The 11,143-nt window shown below is 36.4% G+C and overlaps 2 protein-coding genes across 3 annotated transcripts; both read left to right on the top strand.

Moving 5' to 3' along the window:
* The first annotated feature begins 769 nt into the window (after nucleotides 1–769).
* On the top strand, nucleotides 770–4,478 carry LOC100260995 (alpha-dioxygenase 2). The gene is made up of 10 exons (XM_002281321.5): nucleotides 770–945; nucleotides 1,041–1,301; nucleotides 1,816–1,965; nucleotides 2,086–2,219; nucleotides 2,362–2,575; nucleotides 2,694–2,839; nucleotides 3,037–3,270; nucleotides 3,355–3,557; nucleotides 3,647–3,890; nucleotides 3,989–4,478. The coding sequence occupies exons 1-10, from the start codon at nucleotides 853–855 to the stop codon at nucleotides 4,212–4,214; spliced, it is 1,905 nt and encodes a 634-aa protein (XP_002281357.1). The 5' UTR covers nucleotides 770–852; the 3' UTR covers nucleotides 4,215–4,478.
* Nucleotides 4,479–6,095: 1,617 nt separating this feature from the next.
* Nucleotides 6,096–11,087, top strand: LOC100262876 (exonuclease 1). Of its 2 annotated transcripts, none has more exons than XM_010665359.2 (12): nucleotides 6,096–6,292; nucleotides 6,424–6,460; nucleotides 6,558–6,732; nucleotides 6,840–6,918; nucleotides 7,419–7,463; nucleotides 7,568–7,717; nucleotides 7,838–7,952; nucleotides 8,329–8,429; nucleotides 9,569–9,666; nucleotides 9,764–9,856; nucleotides 10,174–10,394; nucleotides 10,537–11,087. In XM_010665359.2, the coding sequence occupies exons 1-12, from the start codon at nucleotides 6,215–6,217 to the stop codon at nucleotides 10,950–10,952; spliced, it is 1,608 nt and encodes a 535-aa protein (XP_010663661.1). In that variant the 5' UTR covers nucleotides 6,096–6,214; the 3' UTR covers nucleotides 10,953–11,087. The 2 variants fall into 2 exon arrangements, with proteins under 2 accessions (XP_010663661.1, XP_010663662.1); XM_010665360.2 differs by having other exon boundaries at nucleotides 6,204–6,292; nucleotides 6,413–6,460.
* Nucleotides 11,088–11,143: the final 56 nt, after the last annotated feature.

Genomic DNA, 11,143 nt, shown 5'->3' with positions numbered 1-11,143 from the left:
TATTGGGTAAGTTCCTCCTTTCTCTTGATATAAAAAATAACACCAAAATTCAAAAAAATTGAGACAAAGTATAAAGCGAATCAATACAAAACTATGAAATTTATTATACATGTGGCACCACGTACGTTGCCACGTTGGTGGTGCCTTTTCATTAGGTATAGAAAATTATACTTTCACTAGATGGTGCCTTTTCATTATTATACACGTCACATTTTTTAAGGATCGATACGTGGAGAATAAGTAAGTTCAGACCTTTGTACACTTGGCATTTTTGAACAAGGCAATATCTTAATATTTGATCGTGACAAATGGAAATGATACTGAGAACTGAGAAGGCAATCCATGAATGAAAATACTACTGACGTTTATTTGATATAGGGCTCTGTGGAAGCGTACTCCCATTCTGAAGGTAACTTAAACATATCCCTTGAATGTGTCCATCGAATCATCCTAACTGCCAACTGTGAACTCTCTTCATTTATGGCATGTTTATCAACTTCTTTTTTTTTGTATCCTCTTCTTTATAATACTTGTTCAATGGTCCCAAGACTCTGCAAAATTTTGAAATTTGAGACTCACTATTGTAAATTATAATTAAGAGTAGTTGGGATACTTGGGACTTGGGACTTTTTCTATAGGGGTTGAAGCACCATGATGGGTAGTACTACTATGAGATCATTGCTATGTGGACTGCATCCAAATTTTGATCTTACTCCTCGGTGCATTTAATGTTTGCCTACACACCCATCTATAAAATTCAAACTTCTTGATCCATTCTTATCTTACACTGATGCTGTAAAGCTTCACGGTCCCTGCAGAGTAAAGTCTCGAGTCTTCAGTCTGCAAACATCCATGGCATTTTCTAAGTCGTCTTCTTCCTTCATTCACCCTCAACTCCTCCATATCGTGGCCAAAATGACTCTCTTTGACACCTTCTTGTTCTATGTTAGTTTCTTTAATTCTCTCTCCTTTTATATATGCTTTGTGGGCAACCTGCAGGAGCTGTTTTCTTGATTGTTTGTATGTGTTTTTGGTTTCAGATTGTGCACTTCGTGGACAAGCTGGGGGTGTGGCATAGGCTGCCAGTGCTCTTGGGGCTTGCCTACTTGGGAATCAGAAGGCATTTGCACCAACGTTACAATCTGCTGCACGTGGGGGGAGTCAATGGGGGGAGATATGATACTGAAGAGTTCTGTTATAGAACAGCTGATGGAAAATGTAACCACCCCATCGATGATCAGATTGGCAGTCAAGGAACTCTTTTTGGCCGCAACATGCCTCCTTCCACTTCTTCATATCGGGTAAGCAGATCAACAACTTTTTACCCAATTAGTTAGAGGAAAAAAACAGCAGGTGGGCACCTGTCACAGGATGAGGGGGAGGGGTGGCGTTTGGTTGTTGTCACTTTTACAAGTAATTTTCATAAATTTGGTACATCATTTACATGGTGTGTATGCTTTTATTAATGGTGATCGTATTGAAGCCAAACAGGCCTCCCTCTTCACCATACTCCATGTGCCCAACTAATATGGTAGCTGGTGAACTTGATAGTGTCGGGGTCCAATTGATCTGTACCCAATATCCAGTTGAAGTCAAATTGAGTACTACCAACTATGGAGTGTTTGGAAAGGGGGAAACTTTAATGCTATGTTTGGTTCTGAAGAGTTTGAGGGGAAAGAAAATGGAGATGAAAAATATAGCCTTGATTGTTGTGATAGTAAAGAAATATAAGAAAAAGTACAGTTGTAAACAATATGGAGAGGAAATCCAAGCCTCTAAGCTTGACAAATTTTTTTTTCTCATCTAATTCTACAGTTGCTGGAGCCTCACCCAACAGTTGTGGCCACAAAGCTTTTGGCAAGGAAGAAGTTCATAGATAATGGGAAGCAATTCAACTTGATAGCATGCTCGTGGGTACAGTTTATGATTCATGATTGGATTGATCATATGGAGGACACCCAACAGGCATGTACCCCTCCTCTCTGTGTTTGTATATACATTTCTCCATGTATAAGTAGGCCATTTCATCAACAGACAAGCAAAACAGAGCTGAACTTTTTGATTGTATATCTTAATGGTCTGCAGATAGAGATTAAAGCTCCCAGTGATATTGCCAGTGGGTGCCCATTGAAGTCATTCAAGTTCTTCAAGAGCAAAAGCATTCCCACTGGTTCACCCCACATGGAGGATGGCTTTTTGAATACAAGGACACCTTGGTGGTAATTTCTTTCATATCCCTTTTCTCTTTTTGTGTCTCCTTGGGTCTTGGCTAATAACTATATGGTATTAATTGGCTCTTTGAGGCAAACCAAGAAAAAGAACTTGAGCTTTTGGTATATGATTTTTTGCCTATTGGTCTAGGGATGGGAGTGTAATCTATGGGAATAATGATGATGGAATGAGAAGAGTGAGGACATTCAAAGATGGCAAATTGAAGATATCAAATGATGGGCTTCTTGAACATGATGGGAAAGGGATTCCTATCTCTGGTGATGTTAGGAATTGCTGGGCTGGCTTCTCCCTCTTACAAGCCTTATTTGTTAAAGAACACAATGCTGTTTGTGACATGCTAAAAGTAAGTTCATGGCTTCTTCCTCTGTGTTGATGTTCTTTTTCTCCTCAACGAATAACTAGTCATTAGAGCAACTGTTTTTTTCCCCCTTGTAATTTAGCATATTTTTGTTTGCTTTTAGGTACATCACCCTGAATTTGATGATGAGAGACTCTATCGACATGCAAGACTGGTGACTTCAGCTGTCATTGCTAAAATACATACCATTGATTGGACTGTTGAGCTCTTAAAAACCGATACTCTTTTGGCTGGGATGAGAATCAACTGGTAAGTAATTTGAAAATTTGCATATGATACATGTACACAAAAGAGTAGTAGATGGTATATAAACTACTGAAAGATGAGCTATGGGAGGGAACCTTATGGACAAATATTAGAATTTTATTGCTCTGCTGTTAATATGACAGTTCTCCATTTTGAGTTTAGATGAAGATGGGGTTAATGCATGATTAATTTTGGTGCAGGTATGGATTTATGGGGAAGAAATTCAAGGATTCATTTGGACATATTTTGGGGCCAATACTAAGTGGATTGGTTGGTCTTAAGAAGCCAAGAGACCACGGAGTTCCTTATTCCCTAACTGAAGAGTTTGTTAGTGTATACAGAATGCATGCTCTTTTACCCGATGAACTCCATATCCGCGACACAAACTCTAGCAACACTGCTTCAGAAGGCGAATGCCCGCCTCTCATAGAAGAGTAAGTCTCACTCTTTCACTTGTTTTTTTTGGTTTTTTGATGTTAGAATTTTAATGTTCTTACTTATCATGGATACAATCTCAGAGTGCCTATGAGGGAAATGGTGGGGCTAGAAGGCGAGAAAAGACTGTCAAAAATTGGGATGGAGAAGATGATGGTGTCAATGGGGCATCAGGCAAGTGGAGCTATGGCCCTGTGGAACTATCCTTCATGGATGAGGAACCTTGTTGCTCATGATGTCAATGGAGAAGATAGACCTGATCTAGTTGATATGGCTGCCTTGGAAAGTACTATACAATTACCTCTTGAACTTTTCGGATTCATTTTATATGTTGATAGATCAAATTTAATTTGAGTTACATGTGGGATGTGTTAGTTTATAGAGATAGAGAAAGGGGAGTTGCTCGGTATAATGAGTTCAGAAGAAACTTACTGATGATTCCAATTAGCAAATGGGAAGATCTGACAGATGATGAAAAGGTTGTTGAAGCTCTCTGTGAAGTGTATGGAGATGATGTGGAGAAGCTCGACCTGCTAGTCGGCCTACATGCAGAGAAGAAGATCAAAGGCTTCGCCATCTGCGAGACCGCTTTCTTCATCTTTCTCCTCATTGCATCAAGGTATATTCAATGACCCTTTAGCTGAAAAATGAGATTTAAGCAGTTGCTTCTGGTTTTCATTTTCTCCATGTTCTCTGTATATCTGTTATGATGTTCAGGAGGTTGGAAGCAGACCGGTTTTTCACTACCAACTTCAACTCTCAAACCTACACAAGGAGTGGCCTAGACTGGGTTAACAAGACAGAGACCTTGCAAGATGTTCTGGACAGACACTTCCCAGACATGACAAAAAAATGGATGAGATGTTCCAGTGCATTTTCAGTGTGGGATTCTACGCCAACCCCAACAAACTACATACCCCTGTATCTAAGACCTGCCCCCTAAGACTCTTTCTGGTTGCTGATATGCAAATATTTCAGAAACTGATTGGGGTTCTACCTTGAGAAAATCTCCTTGCATACATAAAACTGGTAGCTAATGTTTTGAGTGAAGGAAAATGGAGCATGATCTGCAGAAGTAGGCAAAATATACAGAGATATCTGCAGACAAGTTTCTTCATCTGTTGTATATCCAAATAGTATAATAATGCATCTGGGTTTGGTGTAATTTCATCAGTAGATGTGTAAATGAAGAACAACAGAGGAAAGAGTTAGTGTACAACATTATAGATTTTGCTTTTGCTTTTTCTTCTTATCACTTTTAGAATGTCCTCAGGGCTTTGTTGAGGGGGAAGCATACAAAAGGTACCATCTCAATCAGATCATGAAACAGAGAAAAGCGGAAACACTACAATTGATATGTAACACGAGCCAAGATCTATGCAGTCTAGATGTTGGGTTTGTAGGACCAGGCCCTTCTAATTTTGGAAAACTTCATATGTTTTAGGACCGTTACAGTACTTAATCTATGGATTCTAAAAAGCCGACCAATCACAATATGCCATGTGTGTAATTAAGTTTTAATCATTTGTACTTGAACCAATTCTTTACGGTTTAATTGTTTGTACCATCATCCAACACCTAGATTTTACCGTCTACTTTTAATGGTTACGACGACAAGTTCATTATATACCAATTCAATATCCTAATATTTTTTATATTTTAAACTATTTTTGGTCATTAAAAATTTAGAAGAAAAAGGTAGAGAGAGAAAGAAAGAAAAAGTAAAAGGTTAGAAAAATATTTTAACTTTTTCATTTCATTGTCCATCAAAAAATTAAAATAACATAATTAAATTTATAAAAAACATAAGTAATGTTTGACAAACCTTTTTCAATAACAATTTTTTATTATTCAAAATAAAAAGAAAATAGAAAAACTTGTGTGACAACTAGAAAATATGATATTTTTAGAGAATATTTTTCGATTATTTTCACTTGTTTTATAAGGATTATTATTATTTTTTAATATAAAATAATTAAAAATAAAGCAGTAGACATAAAAGTTATTTTTAAAACATATTTAAAAATATTAAAAATGTTTCACGTTTCAAACAAAATTTTGTTTTATAAAACATTAAATTTTTTTTAAATCATTATTTAAAACTATTTTTGAAAATAGTTATCAAACACAATATTTTTTGTACAATTTTCTCATATTAGAAAAATAAGAAAATAAAACCCTTTCAACTTGTTTTATATTTTTTCTTATTATTTTTTTCTTCCTTCTCTTTTTTATGGTATTGAAATGTGATAAAAAAATTTTTCTTAATATATATATATATATATATATATATATATTTTTATTTCCTTTCATAAATCAAACATCTCTTAATAAAAATATTTTTTAAGTCAAGCCTTATTTTTCAAATATTTTATTTTATTATAAAAAGTATAAAATTTTAACTTTTATTTTAAATGTGGGCTGATTTTTAGATATAAGACAAATCTAAATCTATCTAAACTTCGAATAAAACATCTAATTTTTATTTTTTCTTCCAACCAACGAATCTTGTAGGGACAAAGTGTAGCCCAAATTTCAATTAAATATTATTTTAAAATTTACATATTGCCAAAATAGTAAAATGTAAGGCACGTGCATTCCTCGTGACATGTGACTGACATTGTGAAAAAACGCGGAAGAGCCTTGAAAATTTTGAAAAATTGGCGGCAGGGCGTAGAATAGAGGAACACACAACGCAAAAACTGAGGACCAATAGTCTCTAGCCACGTTTCCAATCAAGGGTAACGAAAATTTTATGTCTTACGCGGCACTATATAATTCGCCGAAAAAATTCCACTCGCTCATTCCTCTGCTGGATATACACCACAGCAGTAGCAGCCTCTGTAACACTTGCTCTCCTTCCCGCCATTTTCTCAATCCAGAAGAACCAAAATCACCGGGAAAAAGCAGTAGCAGCCAAAAAAAAAAAAAAAAACCTGGAAAATGGGCATCAAAGATCTTCTCAGATACATGAAACCCTTCATTGAACCAATTCACATCAAGAAATATGCTGGAAAAAGGGTAAAAACACGGCATTTTCCCCAAAATTTTCAAAGAATTTATCCATTTTTTTTAAATAATTTTTTTTTTTTTTATAAAATTGAATCTCATCTCCTACTGATTTCCGCATTCTTCTGAAAGTTTATTTCCAGGTTGGAATCGATGCGTATTCATGGCTTCACAAAGGAGGTCAAATTTTTTAATCTTGAATTTTTTGTTATATAGAAGTGTTTTTCTTTTGGTTGTGAAGAAAATTTGATATGTTGCGGTTTTTTGGTTGTTTAAGCTTATTCATGTAGCATGGAGATTTGTCTTAATTCGAAAGGCGATAAAAAATCGCGGTACTTACAGTACTTTATGCACCGAATCGATCTGCTTCGACACTACAAGATCACTCCTGTTGTTGTTTTTGACGGTGGGAACATCCCGTGTAAGGCTACCACCGAGCAGGAGCGATACAGGCATGTAACTGCATTTTTCCACGCTGTTGATTGCTTATCTGAAGACCCATCAAGTATTTTTTGAGGTGATGTTTGATTTCTTATGTGGGTGCTTCTTGTTGGTTCAGGAAAAGAAAATCTTATTGCGATTTGGCAATGGCAAAGCTCAAAGAAGGTGATGTAACTGGCGCTTCTGAGCTCTTCCAGGTATTATTTCAATGATTTAGCTCTTGTTGTTCTTTGTTCCTTGTTCTATTTTTGTAATGTCAATTGGTTATTGCCGATTCACCTTTTTGGTTCATAGAAAACCATTTGGTTTAAATTAGGCAGGGAGAAATTCGAAGAATGAAGCATATATTTGGATTTCAATAATGTCACTTTTCCCCGGTATGTTGCATGGTTTTTGCTCTGTGAAGGAATTTGAATGGTTCTTGTTGAAATTATCTCCAATTTTTCTATCTTAATTCTGCCCACTAGTGGTGACTTGAGGAGAATTCGGAAAATTTATGGCATATCATGCTAAGAAAAGTTCATAACTAAACCCTTTTTCATCTTTGTTATTCCAATCTAAGAAGTGAATTTCCATATTTCCCTTATAACATTTTGCTTAAATTTTTTTTACAAATTGTCTAATGTGGTCTGATCAGATAGTCTTTAATCAACATTTATGTATTAATCCGCATCAATTTTTTTTCTTTTCCATGTAGAGAGCAGTGACCATCACTCCATCCATGGCACATCAACTCATTCAGGTACTGAAAAATCTCCTATTAGCAAACATTCAAGTTCTACAGTATATGAAATCCAATGATCATTAAGTTGTGGATTTGTAACAAGAATTTTGTCAAACCTCCAGATTCTGAGAACAGAGAACATTGAATTTGTAGTTGCTCCTTATGAGGCTGATGCTCAATTGGCTTACTTGTCAAACCTTGAGGCAGATAAGGGTGGGATTGCGGCAGTGATCACGGAGGATAGTGATCTAATGGCCTATGGGTGCCGAGCTGTAAGAATTTCCACAGAACTTTGGTTTGGGAAAATGGAGATTAATTCTCTCCTGATGGCTTCTTTTCTAATTATTCCTTGTTAAATTTATTCATGCCACTCTGTTTTGATTTGGAAACAGATCATATTTAAGATGGATCGCTATGGGAATGGCGAAGAGATGGTGCTGGACAGGGTTTTTGATTCTGTGGCTCGTGCACCTTCCTTTCAAAATTTTGATAAAGAATTGTTCACAGGTGATTTGTTGACCTTAAAGCTTGCATAATTGTGTATGCCTCTTAAAATTTTGAAAAGCATAGTTGCAGCCGAGCTTTCCCACCACACCATCATAGAATACAGTAGCATCACATGGGAACAAAAGAACATTGATTCCCAAAGCTAGGGGAAGACTAATTATATAGAAGCCTTTGTTCATACAAATGAAGTGGTTGAATCTATCTCCAATTTCCTTTGGACCTTAGCTATGAATTTTGTTTTTAACAAATTGTGAATAGAAAAATATTCTCTTAGATGTTCTCTTGTCATGTATTACAGGGTATGATAGCATTTCTACAATCATTGTATAAACTCATTCAAAACAAAGCACATGCTTACACTGTTGTACTTTCACAGGCATGTGTGTACTAGCTGGCTGTGATTTCCTCCCATCTGTTCCTGGAATTGGGATTGCAAGAGCTTATTCCATGGTTGCCAAGTATCGGAATTTAGACCGTGTAAGCACTCTTATTTGCATTTTGAGGAGGCTGATATTAATATTTACATTTATAATCACTAAGAGCTGCACAGTAGAAAAGATAGATGGAAAGACATGCCTTACACAGGGAACTTCCAGAACAGCCTTTTCTCTTGTTGCATCCTTTGTATCAATCCCCTCCACCTGAAAAGAATTTATTCTCAAGTAAAAAAAAAAAGAAATCAAAATCTGTCAGAAACAGGGCGTTCATATGACATAAATAGAAGTTCTCAAAATAATAGTGTCCTCAAGAAGGTCAACCATGTAAGCATATCATTGGTCTTCTGTGGGATCTGGAGAGGTCCCTTTTTCTTCTATGTTAACTTATTCCATGGGTCAATGCTTGTGAAGGTAAAATCATAATAACGTAACCCATATTGAAAACTTTCAAATGGTGGTACATATCTATGGCTTCTTTGACTTTTACAGCAAACTTTGCTAAATGCTGCTTCACCTTGCTTGAAGTGTTGCCATCCTTTCCACCACACATCTAATTTGGCTTATTGGAAAGATCTAGCATATGTCTAGAAGGGTGACCTTAAACCGTCTTAAACATCAATATTCTGTAGAGTATATGGGCATACAAATTATTTTTGGTAAAAAAAATCCCATTGTTTCATATGCCTTTTGAGAAGATTCCACAAAATATTATCCAAAGTGCAGTTGAGGACCTCCTTTTGATCAGCACAATGGCACAGACTACTGTACTATAGAGAGAAGTACCTAGGCTTTTCCATACTGTATGCCAAAAGTGGCTCAAAAACCTGGTATTCCATCAGAAGTTGCATGGCCTTGGTAACCCATGCATATAACCTGCTTCTCTGAAGAACAGGGGTGAAATGATGCTAGAGTTTGACACTTTTTCAAATGGAATATCTCCCTCATGAATATTGAGGCCATTCTTGTACCCATAGCCTACAACCACCATGTGGCATATTGAGGTCTGGGTGAAAGTCCAAATTGGCATCCATGTTTCAACAGGGCATGTCTCAACAAAAAACATGCATTTAATTGAGAATAAGACTAAATGTTGACTTCAAAAGTTTAACGTGCTTTATTGATTTTGTTTTTTTTACAACCCTGTTATAAAGAATTCATATGCTGGTGGTCTATTTGCAGGTTCTATCAGTTTTGAAATTTGAGAAGCGCAATCAAATGCCTGAAGATTACACAAAATCTTTCAGAGAAGCAGTTGCAGTCTTCCAGCATGCCAGAATGTAAGTAAATCATAGAACTAATCCCTTTTCATATTCCTGAGTTAGTTCACAGTGTATTTTTGCATGTAAATATCTTTCATTTTCATGTTCTTTGTAGATATGATGCTGACACTAAAAGAGTCCAACACATGAAACCTCTTACAGATGATCTTTTGCAGTCTCTTGATGGAGAGCTTGATTTCCTTGGACCGTATCCTTCATTCATTTAGCATCTCTAAACCTAGTGTTGACTTTCAATCTATGTATCAAGAAGAACTGCTGTTTATAGCATTTTTGCCAAGTTAGATAAGAGCAGCATGTTTGCATGTCAGGCATTGTTTCTGCTCACAGCTTGAGTTGCAGTTTTTCAGTTCATTTTATTCTGAATGGTTGCAATATTGGGCACCTTATACCCTGTGAGACCGCCACACCTATGTTGGTGTCATTGTTGCACAGCTTCAAGCCTCTGCTTGTGAGTTCACATACAAACATACAAGTGTTTTCCTTAATGATTATGGATGCAACCAGAGAAATACCTCCATCAATAGCAACTGCAATTGCTGAAGGAAACTTGGACCCAGTAACCATGGAGGCTTTTGATCATTTCTCAAGTCATGAAAGTCAGCCGGAGCCTACAGTCACCCAGACTTCTAATGAAATTGTGAAGCCTGAGGCCACTGCACAATCTACAGAAGAGAGCTGCTTCACAATATTTTCCTCTCATGAAACCAGAGAAGAAAGGGTTACAGGCAAGTCTGTTAACCTCATGTGACCCCTAGTAATAATCTTCCTTTTTTCACTCATCAGAAAACTTACACAAGCATTCATAGGAAACATGGCTCATGACTTTTAACACATTTGACATTTTATAATTGAACGGTGCTGTTGCAGCTAGTACAGTAATGGAGCAGAGGCCAGTCATAGAGGAAACAAAGTACTTGAATGAAGCTGTGGCACTTCAAAAAATAATGTTCCCATCAGAAGTTCATGGCATGCTGGAAAATAAAATCACTCAGGATGAAACACCGTTAGAGATTCCTGACAACAACCCATTCAAGAAAAGGAAACTTAATGAAATCTACTTGGATCAGATACCAAGCATCACCGAGCAAATATCAGTGGTGGTTGATGTTGATAATTCAGATATCATGTGTGTGACTTTGGAATCTCAAGAGAGTGTGGACTCAAAGCCTAACAAAGTTGCTGATAGGAAAGCAATTAGTAAAAATGAGAAGCGAAAGAGAAGTGATTGCAAGAGTTCAGAGAGTAAGAAAAACAGTATACTGAATTTCTTTTCTCGTGTGTAATCATTCATTTCCTCTTTAATTATAGATTATAGATTATTAATTCCCTGTTTTCTGTGGGGGGGAATTTTGGACTCTTCAGTAAATTATTCAATTGATTTAAATTACATTTGCTGATGGGAAATATTCTTAAGGGAACACTAGGCATCTGATGTGACTCTTATGGCAATCAGTTGAGGAAGCTATATGGGAAA

The sequence above is a fragment of the Vitis vinifera genome, chromosome 17 (assembly GCF_030704535.1).
Source record: "Vitis vinifera cultivar Pinot Noir 40024 chromosome 17, ASM3070453v1".
NCBI lineage: Eukaryota > Viridiplantae > Streptophyta > Magnoliopsida > Vitales > Vitaceae > Vitis > Vitis vinifera.
The sequence above is the reverse complement of the archived record's forward strand: the minus strand, read 5'-3'. Positions and strand labels throughout refer to the sequence as shown.